This window comes from Ciconia boyciana, chromosome 1, assembly GCF_034638445.1.
Source record: "Ciconia boyciana chromosome 1, ASM3463844v1, whole genome shotgun sequence".
Classification (NCBI taxonomy): domain Eukaryota; kingdom Metazoa; phylum Chordata; class Aves; order Ciconiiformes; family Ciconiidae; genus Ciconia; species Ciconia boyciana.
Genome location: NC_132934.1, coordinates 34,465,030 through 34,480,923, shown reverse-complemented (window position 1 = coordinate 34,480,923; position 15,894 = coordinate 34,465,030). Strand labels below are relative to the sequence as shown.

The window sequence follows — 15,894 nt, the reverse complement described above, 5'->3', positions numbered from 1 at the left end:
TTGCCTTTCTTTGAGAGCCATTAGTGGGACAGAAAAACAAACCAAAGGGTCAGCTTTGGCATTTTTCCTCCTCCCTTTTCCTTTCCCTGCTCTTGCTTTTCTGTGTTCCTGGGGTTTATCTATCTGCTGAGGTTCCTGGCACTGTACACACGATGATGTCGCTCATTAGGCTTGTATTGCCTTCGTATTCTCTGACCACTAAAGCCAATAGGGCTGTTAAAAGGCAAATATATAGACTATGCATTGCATGAATGAGAGGCAATTTAGAAGAACAACCTCATGTCTTCATAAGCAAAAGTGGCTCGTTTTCCATGTAGCAGCATGAGCCTCTTTCTTGTCTCCCAATTATATGCTTGTCAAAGATAGAGCCAGAAGGTCACAACCACTTTACTCTCCTCACTATATAAATCAGCCAACCAAAACTACCACTTCTTAGTGCATTTCAATTATTTATGACCCCAAACCTAGTTGAACAAATACACTTTTAGGCCTGAATCTGAAAACTAAAAGAGAAAAAAACAGCATCACAAATCAGTAGAAGTGGGCAACACCAGACTGGGGAATACAGGCTCCCTAAATAGCGAGAAATCTTCCTAGCATGCCTTCATTGGACCACAAGGCATGGGAGGTGTAAGGCATTTGGCTTTCTTTACTTTGTTTGACGTATTCGTTTGAAACTGTGCCGTCCTGATATATTTTTTAATATGCTGTTTGGATGTACAGCTGAGACACATATGCAAACACGTGCATACTTCCCAAACAAATAGACTGGCTCTAATTTGTGTCAGACTAGATGTGGTAGACAGCTCAGCACCTAGCTCCTGTTGAAGCCTTGATGGGAGCCAAAACAAACATCTCATCAGTTATGTCTGACCTGGTCTATGTGCTTGGAAAATGTCTTTGCTCAGCTCTCAGAAGCAAGGGCTGGAGTCAGTCCTCCCTGTTAGAGGTTTGCTAAGTCCAGCAGCCTGAGAGGAGGGAGCCTGCCACAGCTCCCTGCCCCTGGACCATGCCTCCAGGTGCCATGCTCCCAGAGACATCCCCCCAGAGCCCCCAGGCCATGTGCCCCACTCACCAGCTGGTCCGGCTTGGGGCTAGCCAGGGCCGTGCTGGCACGACGAGCATGTGGGACTCCCACCCCTGGCACTCAGCCCCCCCATACACACGGGCACACAGCCCAGAGAGCCCTGCATCCTGGAAAATCACTAGACTTGGAGCTTAGTCAGAAGTTAGGACTGACTCCATCCTGGCCAGTGCCTCTTTGCACAGGATCAGCTCCTTTTCTCCCCACCTCCCTCTGTTTTCCAACAGTTGTTCCTCCTCAAACCACTGTGATCCCTCCCTTCGCTTACCTTCCCTAAACATCCCATAATAAGTCCTGTGCAGTCCCAAAATGCTCTTCCCTGCACCCCAGAGCAAGCCCTGTACCCTTGGCCAGCGCCCTCAGTCTGTGGGGTGACCCAGAGAGTCTCTCTGCTGACTCCCGGTGTGGGGTGTCCCCCGGCCTGTGGGGCTGGGGAAGCCCTGGGACGAGCGGGGTCTCCTGTCCCTCACTGGGGCATTGGGGTCCCCCCTGCCATTGTGCCTTCAGGGCTGTGGGGACAAGCCTTTCATGGGCTGGTGGCTCCTGTGAGGCCCCAGGAGGAGCTGGGCAGGGGGGTACTGAGGTTCCCACAGCTGCAGTGTTCTTTGGGGGTGGGCGAGGGGTGTGCAGCTTTTGTCATGTAACCCAGCACTCCCTACCGTCCCCTATCCAAGAGCACGCTGGGTGACTGTTGGCTCAGAGGGACTTCCAGTTGGATCTCACATGGTTATCGTGGCTATATCCCGTAGGGCATTCTGGAGCAAAGAGCTCTTGTTGGAAGTCAATTGTAATAAACTCTGTATTGACAAGGAATGGCACTGAAAATTAGCCAGAGAAGTCATTCTTATGTACGTCCCATTGATGTAATGAGTATTTAAAGCGGAATGGAAATGCTTCAGTAGAACAAAAATGGTGTCAGGTCCTGTGAAGCCTTCCAGGACAGAACAGGTTGTAGCTAAACAGTTATACTCTCCTGGACAGCAAAACAAAGTGGAAGGGCTATTCAGTGATGCAGCAAGTGTTTTGGACACAATATTTCAGATAAAAAAATGGAGCAGCTCTATCCCCCTTTTCCTGGGAAAGCCCTCACTCCTCCTTGGCTTTGGCAGGAGGACCTACCTCCAAAAAAGACAACCCAACCGTGCAATCCAGCTAAGAAGAGGCACCTCAGCCCCTGCGCCCACCTGTGAACCGCTGCGGAGACGGGTGGGTATTCCCAGGGTGGTGCAGGCATGGGGAGTGCCCACCTGCCTTCATGGGGCACAGACCAAACCTGGACCTGTGGGATCCAGCTCGAAAAGGCACAGGGTTTGAAGGGATGGTGGCTTTCTGACGACATTGCAGGGGAGGGAAGCTCTTTGCATGATGTGCCCAGGAGGTACCCACAGACCCTGGTTAGGCAGCACAGGCCCTGGCATGGGGTGCACAGCCCTGACCGAAAACCTCTGGGGCACAGAAAAGAGGGTTGCACACACTCCACAGGCTCAGCTTAGTGCTGGTCAAGGGTTGGACTCTGTCTTTTATATTTTCCTCACATTAGATACCTGTATAGATGATCAGGCTTGTTTCTTGTGCTTTCGTTATGAGGGTTGTTTTTGTTAATTGCTGGGCTTGAGTTTTGCTTGTTTTGACTCTCCTCTCATTATGATTGCAGAGTCAGGTTCACTCTGTTTTTCTGCTCACTTTTTGGGGGAATATTGAGGAACGTTCCCCCTTCTGAACTGGCTGGCTTTGAAACAAACCCCAGAAGGCTGCTCGTCAGGAGCAGCACGGCGTTCTCCTCTGTGCTCCTGACAAAGCCGCTCACAGCCTGCAGCGCGTGAGATGAACAAGGTCTGTGGCCATCCTGCTGGTGTTTTCTCCATCTCACTGGTAACACTTTCTGAAATCGAAATAGGCCTATTTATCTACTTGCTTATTTAAATGTGGACAGGCGGAGTGGCTATTTAAAGTAATGGCAGTCAGCAGAACAGATGCTTAGGACGTGAGTGCTGGTCTGTCATTAAAAGACCTCCTATGGGATATGGCAGCCCTCTGGAACTTTTTGGCTAATTAAGAAAGTTTTGAACTACTGCATCTCTCTAGCAGGGATAAAATAATGCAAACTTGCTACTGATGCCAAATATTGTAGCCAGCAGCATGTCTTTCTCATTCCCACTAATGTTTCGGGATCTTCAGACTTCACTATTTTGGCTCTTGTAGGTAAGTGACTTTGAGCAGTGTGCTGGTTTTGGCTGGGGTAGAGTTAATTTTCTTCATAGTAGCTAGTATGGAGCTATGTTTTGGATTTGTGCTGGAAACAGTGTTGATAACACAGGGATGTTTTAGTTACTGCTGAGCAGTGCTTACACACAGTCAAGGCCTTTTCTGCTCCTCACCCCACCCCACCAGCGAGGAGGCTGGGGGAGCACAAGAAGCTGGGAGGGGACACAGCTGGGACAGCTGACCCCAACTGACCAAAGGGATACCCCACACCATATGGGGTCATTCTCAGCATAGAAAGCTGAGGGAAGAAGAAGGAAGGGGGAGACATTCAGAGCGATGGTGTTTGTCTTCCCAAGTAGCCATTATGTGTGATGGAGCCCTGCTTTCCTGGAGATGGCTGAACACCTGCCTGCCCATGGGAAGGAGTGAATGAATTCCTTGTTTTGCTTTGCTTGTGCGTGCGGCTTTTGCTTTCCCTATTAAACTGTCTTTATCTCAACCCACGAGTTTTCTCACTTTTACCCTTCTGATTCTCTCCCCCATCCCACCAGGGGGGAGTGAGTGAGTGGCTCTGCGGTGCTTAGTTGCCAGCGGGAGTTAAACCACGAAAAGCAGAAAGAATGAAATATCTTATGTTGTTGTATATTGAAATCTTAATTTCTTGCAAGTACCTACAGGTACTCTTGACTTTACCTTGTAATTTCTTAATTATAATATATGAAATTTTCCACTCTGATTTTCTCTTGTATACTATTTTCTAGATAAGAGATCATTCTGGGTGCTTAGTTCGATAATTTCAAGGATACAGAATGGATTTGGATGCACACCGTTCCTTGAAATGAGCAGCAATTGCGTTTCTAATTTAATGGGGTGATTCTGAAAAATCGCAGACTTACAGCTTATTTTTAACAAAGGAGTTATTTCCTTTTAATGAAGAAATCATCTGTAACATGGAAAGCTGCAGCATGTAAGCCAGTTCCTAGTTACATCATTTTTCACCAGTAGCAAGTCTAGCAGTGTGTGTTCTATATTTCTTTGGTTAATAATCTGAATTAAGTTGCATTTGGTAAATAGAAAGATGTGCGTTGCAAAAGTTTTCCAACATCTCACTTAGAGTGTAATAAACTGTGTGTTGTTTGCTAGCTTTGTGGCTCCTCTAAGTTTCTGATTGTATGGTATAAGAAAAATCGATATCTCATTTCTCACATCAGCCAGATGGATAGGCCAGGCAAGGGCTTCAGCCAAGGCTTTGTGCCATTCTGACAGGAAAAAAACATGTTTTCCCTATTTCAAGCTCTACTGTTTACAAGCAGCTATTGACAGCTTTGCAGTACTTTCTCCAGGTAAGATCTATCATGGTAGAGCTTTAAAGTCCTGCTGGCTCTGCTTACCCCCTCAATTTCTTACCCCCCCTCCCCCAATTGCCAAGTAAATTCTTAAAGTGGTTTTTACCTTTGCATGTGCTCGTTAAATGTTGAGATTAGCCAAGGAATAAAGAAGATGTTCTGAATTTACGGTCGGCCTGACTTATGCTGATCCTCACAAAAAAAGGTGTCATGAGATTTTGGCTTACAAAAAGCTGGCAACTACACTTCCATGCCCTCTGATGAAATTAGTTTCCGTGTACGGCTGTATGGCACAGCTTTTTATATCTGTTGCAGAACAAGTTGGTGGAGAATCAACTGGCAGTAGAAACGGTGTGTTTTTCTGCTCTGTGAATGTCATGGAACACATTAAAATAACAGGTAATTTTTAATACCAGGATTAGGGAGAATACCAATATTGATATTAAAAAGTATCTTCAAAGTTAGAAGAGAGCTGAAAAAAGTTATATTTTGCAATGCACTCACTAATAAAATTAAAAACATTATTAGTGAAAGCATTGATTTTCTACTTTTACGCACAACATATCATAACTGCATCCAAAAACGAGTATTAAAAGATAATTGGATCTTGTGATTGCCAAGTGAATCACTCATTGTACGGAAATGCCAAATAAGAATTATCCATTTAGCTCTGGTTGGGCATCCCACTCACAGTGCTTGTTACACATTATTTTTTTCCATAGAGAGATACTGCTTGGCAAAAAGAAACTGCATTGATTTGCCCGATTCATGCTCTCATGTAAAACCTCTTTATTAACAGGGGCTGAGTGTATGAAGGGCCTTCCATGACAGTTTCTTCATAGCTATGTCACTGCCTATGAGATGGTTGTGAAGTTGGCTTCAAGAAAGCTAGTGCTAGCATTTAGTGCATCTAAAGCACTACCAGTGCGGCCTAATTCCCCTGTAATACAAGAAATTTAAAATTCAAATGCAGGCACTCCATTTTCCACATGTCACCATCAGGAGAGCTACAGAGGCAGCTCAACTCACAAAGGGAATTTCTGTGCAAATGCAGGCCCATATACTGGTGGAAAGCAGCAGAATACAAACGAGATCTGTGCAACACTTTTATATTAAATCCTCTTAAAGTGCAAACCACTCCAAGTTCTATGATGAACCCAAAAGCTCAGCCTGGGTCATCCCTCTGCATTGCCACATCCAGTTCCTTCAGACCTCGAGGTCTCTGGGGAAGCCAGTCCTTGTGCAGACCCAGACCTCATTGACACAGCCCTACACTGATGTGTTTTATCACAGTGCAACACTGTAAGCTCAAGGGCTTGGCCCTTCATTTGCCCTTGAGTTTTCAGGTTCAAAATTTTAAACTGAAACCAGGAGGCTCAAATCAAAGGCAATGTTTATGTGAGTCTCAGAGAACTGAAACCAGGACCAAACGATGACACAGTCCTCCCTGATGCCTGGACAAAACTATCAAACACAGTGGGACTGCATAAAGCTTCTTAAATAACTGAGAGGAAGCTATGGAAGCCAGCTTTTGGTTTGCAAAATTAAATATAGCGAGGTATGGATCCACTTTGCTTTCATTTGTAACATCTGAAGTGTAGCTGATTCAGACGAAAGGTTCTGTTTTGGCTGATATCAATTGAAATCTCAAAATCAATGACACCACACATCAACATAGGCAAAGACAGAATAAAATGTTCCCTACTGTACCTTTTCAAGCTTACTTTTGTTAAAAGTATACTGTACTGTTCTTCTGGAAAAGGAATTTAAAGATCATTTTGTCAGAGACATCACAAAGTGCAAAGAAACATTTGCACAACTCCTTTTTAGCTGGCCTAACTTCAAGACAGAAATTGGAGTTAAGGAAGGAGCACAAACCGTGACATAAAAGCAATGCTTCCTCCCTTTCTGGCCGATTGCATGCTCAGATTGCACTTAAAATTCTCAAGGGATGTGCAGACTGAGATGAAATATTGGTTTGGTGTAATGGCAGCATGGAGATCATAGCTATAAGCTATTTTTGTAAAGCATAAATCAGTGCCTGAGCACCAAGCCATGGGAATCCAGCATTCAATTCATATGTTATCACTAATTATAATTTTTTATTTGACGATATATCATCACTCATGCAAGTAGCTATAAGTTATTTTTCCACCCATAACGACACAACTTGTGCACAAGGCGATGACTGCTGAAAACTGCCAAGCGTAAATAAGAAAAAGGATATTTTTGTTATTGGTAATTCTGTGCCCAGTTGAGAAACTGTTCCTTCTCACTACAACCCAGGGCATTGAACAGTTCCTTTCCCAAATAGTTTATTTTTCAACAAGGCAAGGCAAGCAGAGACTCAGAGAAGGAGATGCAGCAGCCAAGAATCCAGACTGAGTGACAGTTTGCAGTCAGAATGTTAATTCAATGCTTTTTTTCCTTAAAAAGGAAACACCTGAAAACACTGTAAGCAAGGATGGGGTACAGAAGCTGTGAGGGAGAATCTTGACAGCTTTGGAACAAGTGACTAATTAGTATGGAGAAGGAAAGGCTTAAAGTTCAATGTGCTGCTGTGACTTGTTTCCTAAACTGTTGGATGTCTTGATCAGTTAATTTTCAGCATTTCGCAGCATGTGCCCTCATCCTCAACCTGCAGCTGAGAACATTGCCTCTGGAATTGGGTTCTGTAGAGCAGGTGCCAGTGCTTTCACTCTGGGCTCACAACTCATCAGTGGCTCACAGATGTCTGCTGGCATCAGCTGCAGACGTCATCCTTGCTGGAGCCCTTGCTGTAGCTGTCTTCATCCCTGCTCCCCTGGCTGAAGATGTCTCTCTGATCTCCCATGCTGCATCCTTTTCCTTCCTTTCCCACATCAGTGTGGGTCAGAGTATGGCACACCCATTTGGTCCAAGTGCCCAACAGCATTTGAGGTCTATCTCAGATATGCCTTACAGTGTTTTGGGGTGGTTTTTTTGGAAGTAATAAATCTTTCCCCTTAATGTTACGATCGAGTTGCAGCAGCTCCAGCTAGCTGGAATTGCTCTGATATGACGAAGAGTTCAGGAGACAAAGTGGGCTGAGCTTCATCTCAGTCCCTTGCCTTTAGCCATGTTCACCAAAGCCTCCTACATTACAATAAAATCTTGCCAATCATCATTGGTGAACAGTATCCCACTGGCTTCAGCCAGACCTGCAGGACCTTGCTGCCCAGAGAGATGGTGCGGTGGCTGCTCACCTGCCCTGATGTCCTCAGATCTCACTGGCACTTGCTGTAGTCTTCTGGCCACTGCTTATGCAGGCAATATCAGACGCATCTACTACCTACCGCTAGTAGTTTGCTGTGCGGGAGTTTGTACAGCTCCTTCTTGGTAGCATGCCCAGATAGCAATGGTTAAAGTGGTAGTGAGGTGAGCGTGCACAGCGAGTGTGAACGCAATACACAAAACTGCGCATTCTGGGAGGGAGGTTGCCCAAAACTCGTAACACCATGAGGAAAGAAGGAATAGTGAAGCTTACTTGAGACAACCATCAGCTGGATTAAACAGCAGGTAGAAGATTATCAGGAGACTTATGAGAGGAGAGTCAGCCTGGAAAGAAATCTCAAGGAAGTGTGAGAAGTTGTGACTGGGGATGAGACCCAGGAGTGGGACAGGGGAAGCAGCGGCCACCAAAGCCGGGGTTGGCATGGCCAGAAGCAGCCCGCTGCTGCCAGATGGTGTGAGCAGCCTGCGGGCAGCCAGCACGCAGACGTTGATGGGGTGCAGCGCCGCGGGGTGTGGGGGGCTTGTAGGGTGTGTTCTCACCAGTGGATAGATTACTGGGTAGGGTGCATGTAGAGCACCCACATGTCCCCAAGGAGAGGTGCACGAGTTGGGGAACCAGCACCCCAGAGGAAGGGGGTGCACCTAACCATGCGTGTGTGTGCATGTGCATGCTTATTTTTGGGGATTACTCATGGAAAGTGCGCTTAGAAATTTCTGGGTGTTATCAACATTTGCTAAGTGTCTTGAATTGTGGTTTATCTGCTGTGTTGCCAGTACTAATCCTAAATGTGTAGTTGAATGCTTTCCAGTGCTGCTAATAATCAGATAAGTGGCTCCGATCCCCTCTGGCACAGCTTGGAGAGCTGAGCTCTCTCCCTGTGGGGCACCCTGCACCTGTCCCCCATGCTGTGACCTCACAAACCCCGGTGTCATGGGGTAAGGCTGGAGAAGGTGACCTTGCAATCCAACCTCCAGACCCCAGCAGCACCCAGTTCCCGCTCTTCCCTCACATCAACAGTGAGAGCAATTAACCTGGTGCTGCCTGAGATTGAGATGCATTTGGACGGCTCCAGCATAGATGGCCAACTGGTTCTGAACCTCAGGAGCATGCTGGTGGACCCTGTGGTGAAGGTGGAGCTCGTGGGAAGAGGCTACCTGAGGTGGCTTGAGGAGGATAATCCTGAACTGGACTATGACAAGAGCACGGCTTGCACCACCCAGGCTCCAAAGCAGTCTACATCTCCAAAACAAAGAATTTCCACATAGAGGGTAAAACACTGGAACGAGGTGCCGGTTAACTGAACAGCATCTTATCACTGGGCTAGTGTCGTGGTTTAACCCCAGCTGGCAACTAAGGACCACACAGCCCCTTGCTCACTACCCCCCCAGTGGGATGGGGGAGAGAATCAGAAGGGTAAAAGTGAGAAAACTCGTGGGTTGAGATAAAGCCAGTTTAATAGGGAAAGCAAAAGCCATGCACACAAGCAAAGCAAAACAAGGAATTCATTCACTCCTTCCCATGGGCAGGCAGGTGTTCAGCCATCTCCAGGAAAGCAGGGCTCCATCAAGCGTAATGATGGGGGAAGACATTTACTTGGGAAGACAAACGCCATCACTCCGAACATCCCCCCTCTTCCTTCTTCTTGCCCAGCTTTGTACGCTGAGCATGACGTCATACGGTGTGGGGTATCCCTTTGGTCAGTTGGGGTCAGCTGTCCCAGCTGTGTCCCCTCCCAACTTCGTCTGCACCTGGCAGAGAATGGGAAGCTGAAAAGTCCTTGACTAGTGTAGCAACAACTAAAACATCAGTGTGTTATCAACACTGTTTTCAGCATGAATCCAAAACATAGCTCCATACCAGCCACTATAAAGAAAATTAACTCTATCTCAGATGAAACCAGGACAGCTAGGGAAGGTGGGATCTGGGGAGGAAGTCTTCCTTTTGCCAACATCCATGTGCTCTGTTTCTATCCCATGGCATACTCCTTTTCACTACATCATATGGCAACCAGGGCTTTTCAATGAACAGTGGCATTCTGGTATGATTAGCAGAGTGTGAGAGTGTGAACATTTGAGAGTGTGAACAGTCCCCCATAAGTTGGTGGCTGTGTCTGTGAAGTGAACATTTGTTGCACAGAAATCTATCACAACCTGTCTAGCAGCAGGTAGGAAATCTTTAGTCACAAGCACATCACTGAAGCATTCTTTGGTCATTTAAAATGCTTACCTTCAGTGTTCTTGTTGACTTAGGTGCCAGCAGCATCCACTGGGTACACAGGCGTTGTTATATTTGCAACTATAGTAAAGGTATTATTAGAGTTACTGCTGTATCTTTACTGAGAGACAAGAAAAATGTGAGATACACTGAAAACACCTGCAAAAGTGTGATTATTTCACTGAATCACAGAATCACAGAATGGCTGAGGTTGGAAGGGACCTCTGGAGGTCATCTGGTCCAACCCCCTGCTCAAGCAGGGCCACCTAGAGCCAGTTGCCCAGGCTTTTCAATTTCTCAAAGGAATGAGACTCCACAACCTCTCAGGGAAACCTGTTTCACAGTGAAAAAGTGTTTCCTGTTGTTCAGAGGGAACCTCCTGTGCTTCAGTTTGTGCTTGTCGTCTCTTGTCCTGTCACTGAAAAGAGCCTGGCTCCATCTTTTTGCACCTTCCCTTCAGACATTATGCATCCCAACATGCACACATATAAATGCAGAGCTAACTATTAAAATGTACAAATTTATTAAAAAGAGTAAAGTCAGTGGGATGTAATGACCACCTAAAACAGTGAATTATTCCAGGGAATGCTTAAAGCAAATGGAAGCCTCCGAGGAGGTGCACTCCCCTTCCTCAGCTACTCTTTCTTAGGGTCTGTTGGGAATCCTGAAAATTTAGTCTACAGGTCATAGGTGGTCGCTGCCCTAGATTAGTTTAGTACTGAAGTTAGACTGTGCCAATGCGTGAAAACTGTGCTTTTGAGCTATGACCTGCGGTGGTCAGGCTTCATTTCCTCTCGGACTTGAAGGCTCTACCTCGTCCAAAGGTAATTTTCCCCTTACACATGCATTAGAGTCTTAGCCTTGATGTACTGCAGCATGCTGACTCTTCCTGTAGGCTACCAGATGTTACAGCCCTGACAGAAAAGAGGGAGAAAGGCCGAGTGTTGGAAAAATTATTTTTGCCATTGTAAGAAAAAGTACCTGTAAAGCACCCCAGTTCTGGATCTTCTCGGCTAAAGTTCAAACTGGTGTTGCTTAAAGGCACACTTGGAATCCATATTCTGCCACCTACACATATATTCCTGTTTTCAAAAGAGTTGAGCATCCACATCCATCAAGACTTGCCAATGCAGTGCAGTTTAATAACAGACTTTTACTACTGTAACTCAGGTTTTTTTTTTCTTCCTTTTCCAGCATTGATTACATCTCTGTAGAAGTGCTCTAACAAGTTCAAGAAAGCCATTTTAAAACATGAAAGAAGATACGGACCTGACCCTTCTTACCCCGAATACTCTGTGCCCCCCACTGATGTTGGCATACAAGGAATGTATGTTTGAACAGATTGCTGCCTGTGTCAGCTTTTGACACTCAGCTGCTAATATGCTCTTGATAGCATGTTACTATCTGGTATTTGATCTTACCACATGCCCTACTTGGGTCACATCTGATGTCTCTATAAGAAGTGTATATACATGGATCCAGGTGCCTGCTGACATATTTCTTTTTAACCCTGGTAAGCCCCGCCACCGCACAAGAAACTCAATATTGTCTCTCTGTGAGATAAAGACTGCTGGAGGAACTGACTCCTGGCAGTCATCAAATATGACTGGTAACAGCTCTAGGATAATTAGATCCAGAAAATAAAAAGATGAGTTTCAGTGCTACCAGGGATAACCATCCTCATCACCAGCAGAAACCCCCCATTTGGAGCAAACCAGAGGCAGGAGCTCACAACCTTACCGGCAGTTTGAAACTCTTCAAGCACTGCTACGCACTGTCAGCCACACCCCAGGAAATCCCTTGTGTTCTTCATAGAAAGGTCACCCCTCAAGTCACTCCTACCACCAGCCTCTTTGCACTTTCCTCACAGCTGCAGCCACCATCTCCCTTGCTGGGAAATACAAGATGGAGCATTTTTAAAATTAGCTAACACAATAAATTCTCTGGAATTGACTTAAATTTTCCGGTGCGGCTGAAGTTCCAAGGTTCTGCTGAACACCAAGACGCGTGGTGTCCCCGGGTGCCTCTGGGGAGCTAAGTCTTGGGAGCACTCTCCCACCCCTGCAGCTGCTGGGCAACTTTCTACAGTGCAATTAATTTTGTTGCATGGTTTCAGGGGAACAAGGTTTGTGGAGCCCACGTAGAGGGCAGGTGCTTCTGTGCAATGGGGTTCACATCCAGCAGCCATGGGGAGCCAGGGAAAGCAAGTGCACCTTCGCTTCCAGGGTGAATTCAGGGACATGGTTTAATGCCACCGACATCTTGAGTCCGAGGGCCTGTGCGGAAAGTTAAGCACAGCTTAGCAAGCAGGCACAGTTCAAAGAAGTCTCTTTAGAAGTGATGCAAAACAAGCCAGAGAAAGTGGGATTAAAGCTGTACGTAGAATGAAATAAGTATCTGCAAGCCTTTTTGCACCACAGACCCTACTTCAGCCCTGCACACAAAGCCAGGCTCTCAGGCCATACCTGCAGCAGGGATCGAGAAATGTGAACTCTTTCAGTAAATCCCCACGCTGTGCTGGGGCTGCAAAACAGACCACTCACACCAGGGCCCAACTGCGGATCATTCCAGGAGGGGAACACTGATTTCTTTCAAGGTTAAATTGCAGACCTGCTCACAGTTCAAAGTCTTTCCTTTTACCAAAACAAGAACATTGCCAAAATAACTTAAAGACAACGTCGTATGAGATAAGGCCCTGGGAATATCAGGTTTCTTACAAACTGTCAGAATAGAGAACATGACTTTCTTATATTGCAGTTATCTAAGAGGCTGATGAATTTTAGTTTCCTCCTTTTCAGACTGTTTTAGGAATTTTTTTTCTTCAGAGTTACAACTCTGATTGATTGAAAATGCTGTTATGCCATCTGGTAAATCTCCCATGCTGTGAGGAAACAATATCCAGGCTCTTCTGCCGACAAGTATACCCAGTTTAGATTATTAAAACTCGAGGCGTCGTTGAATTCATCTGCAAAAGGATGCAGTCAGCAGGACAAAATTCTAGCAGTCTCACATCCCCTAATATTGTTGTTCAAAGTGAAGTTTTGGCACAAGCTACTAGGAGGAAGGAAAGCTTAAGTCTGGATGATAAACTGCCAGCAGATACATGTGTTTAAAAGAAATAGGGCTTGGATGAAGAAAAGAGTCAAGAACTGGTCTTATCTGGCCTGAAGAGGCCAAACTTATCCTTACATAGGTGGGGTAGTCTTTCATTACAGGCAGTAGGACCTCACCCACACAAAACTGAATTTGATTAAGAGGAAGTGGCACAGAAGCAAAGACATTCGAAGGAATGGATCATAATTTTCATGTCTCTCAGAGTTGGGCAGAGAATACGTCAAATATTATTTTGTGAGTGAGGGTCTTTTGCACAGGTGAAACAAAAGTTTCAGATCATATGCACAGGTGTTGTAGACAATGATAAAAGAGGAGTGAGAGTTATTACACTGTTTTACTCCCAAAAAGCCGATTAGGGCTTATTTGGAAAGTTAAAAGTCTGTGGCACTCCATTTTGATAAGTGAAAATCCTAAACAGTTTGTGAGGAGCTGCAGGTTTGCTGCCCTTGTGTTAAAATGACACAGGTTAGCAGTTCTCAAGTCTGCCGGCTGGTAGGGGTCCATACATCCAGCAGCTGACCTGCAGAGACGATGCACAGTCCGCCCCATACCATGCCTTTATGGCACTTTGGGTGCAATACCAAATGGTAAGGACACCTTGGATTCTGGGAGAAACATCAAGGTTTCCGTAAGGTCCTAAATGTTTAAAAGACTACTGATAGCAGTGTGTTGTTTGGCTTTCAGATGGCTGGCTGGATTCTGGGGTCCACACTTTGGACTTCCACTTCAGCTTTCCTCCAAGTATTCCCTCCACATTCACCAGCAAAATTGGCTGTATCTCCTACTTTGCTCAAGGGACTTGCTGCAGCCACCAAATTGTCTTAGCTAAAGAGGAGAGATGTTTACTGTTGCAAGGAACTGCTGGTGACCACAGAAGACACGTGAAAGACATGGTAAGGGGAACAAGCTCTCTGAGCTGGAGGCACACAAACCTACCCTATTCTGATCCAGAGCTGTAACTGCTTACTACTGAGTGTCCACAAACTTTTAGCTCTGACCTTCCTCCGTTTAGCATTCACATGACACTTCAATATCTTCTGCCATCTTTGTCCTAGGGCTTTCACCAAGATATTTCTTTTCTAGCATACAAGGTGCATTGTAAGACTTCAAGAGTGACATGTAGGGAGCCCTTTGAGATCCAGGATGAGGGAAAAGGGAGGTTATTCTCTTGCTTTGGAGTCTAAGCCTTGGGCAAGCATCACCAAATAGGAGGTGCCTTTTTTACCGAACTCTGCCTAGGCTGGGGCAGTCAGTCAAAGGTCATCAAGACAGCTAGAGCATGATGATTCTAATAATTTTGTGGCCTCCCTCTAAATTTGGGTATGGATAGCTAAAGGTGACAATGTTTACATGTGCACACATGAAGTCGTTGCACAGATGCTCAGGAGGACTGTGATAATTCAGCCATGTCACTTTCGGTGCAGCGAGGAAGACTGTCCTCTGGATTAATGGTGGAGCTTGTGGGGATAGTTGAGCAGCCTCAGCTGTTGCGTTAGGAGTTTATGCATGTGGCGTTTGGGAATCGCCCCGTCTCCAGCAACAACTCACTGTGCTTTGGCTTTCCACTCACCCTTTCCATGCAGGCCCCACTGATGGTGGAAGCTAGGAAGGATGTAGTTTATTTATTTCTGCCGCTTCAGTCATGGCTCTCTGATCCTTTGGATTTCCCTGGAGAAAAACATATTTTGCCCTGGTGACACCATTGTCTTCATGACAGATATTGGCAACAGGACAGGCAAGTATGTTAGAAAGATCCCTTTTGCTGCACACTGCATTGTCCTGTATAGCGGCTTCAGCAGCAGGGGAGAACAACGCTCCTTGGAAGACCGAAGCAAAGTGATGAGGTTGGAGTCCCGGACAGACACAGCTCCCTTTGAGGCCATGTGAGTTACCTGTGCGCTGGTTCTGCTGAAATCCATGCCTGTCACCAGCACTGTAATGGAAAATAAAATCATGGCATTCAGGTACGAGCTGGTAGGCACCTCTTGCCTTCCTTGTACCACATCCACCACCGTGAGCAGGGTGCCCATCATCATAGCAGCCACATCAGAGCATTTCTCTGTGGAGCAGAACACCATGACTCTGAAAGAAAATGAAGGTGACATCTCAAGGGGGGTGAGCCTTCACAGAGCCATTTCTGAGATTGACCCAGGAGCAATTGCCAGCACATCCACGGAATAAAAGATTTTTCTGCAAAATCCATGCACGCTAGCTGTATGCTTTCACAGGAGGAGCCTGCTGTTGCAGAGATGTGCCAGTGATTCCCAAAACAAGAGGAGTAAACCTAGCCAAAGCCCAAGGTCAGGAAGGCACATAAGGAGAGCCTGTAATTCTGTTAAACTGACTCCTGATAACTGGAGAAGGGAGAGCAGGAGGCTCAGCAGTGTCCGAGGCAGAGAGGGGACACTTTGCAGGCCCACGGGATGGCCATGCTCCTGTCCATGGGAAAACAGCCCAGCCCAGCCTTATCTAAAGGTATGAGGCAAACATGCAGACCCTGGTGGGAGTGCAGAACGAGCTGTTTGAAAGCCAGCTGCAAGATGAGCCCAATGCCTGGCAGAAGGCAGACTGCTTGCTGCAAGGGGGCCTGCGGGAGCTGCCCTCAGCGTGGCAGGGTGGGTGACTGGGGGACCTGGGAGACCCCTGGGGCGAGGAGGGCAGCCAGGCAGCTCTGCGAC

General features: G+C 46.3%; 1 protein-coding gene across 1 annotated transcript; it reads left to right on the top strand.

The window, feature by feature from the left end:
- Positions 1-4,922: 4,922 nt before the first annotated feature.
- Positions 4,923-15,103, top strand: ARRDC5 (arrestin domain containing 5). Its single transcript, XM_072850267.1, is given in 5 exon segments — positions 4,923-5,034; positions 8,906-9,105; positions 9,108-9,156; positions 13,901-14,171; positions 14,857-15,103. Coding segments are annotated over 5 exon segments (879 nt in total).
- The last annotated feature ends 791 nt before the right edge of the window (positions 15,104-15,894 follow it).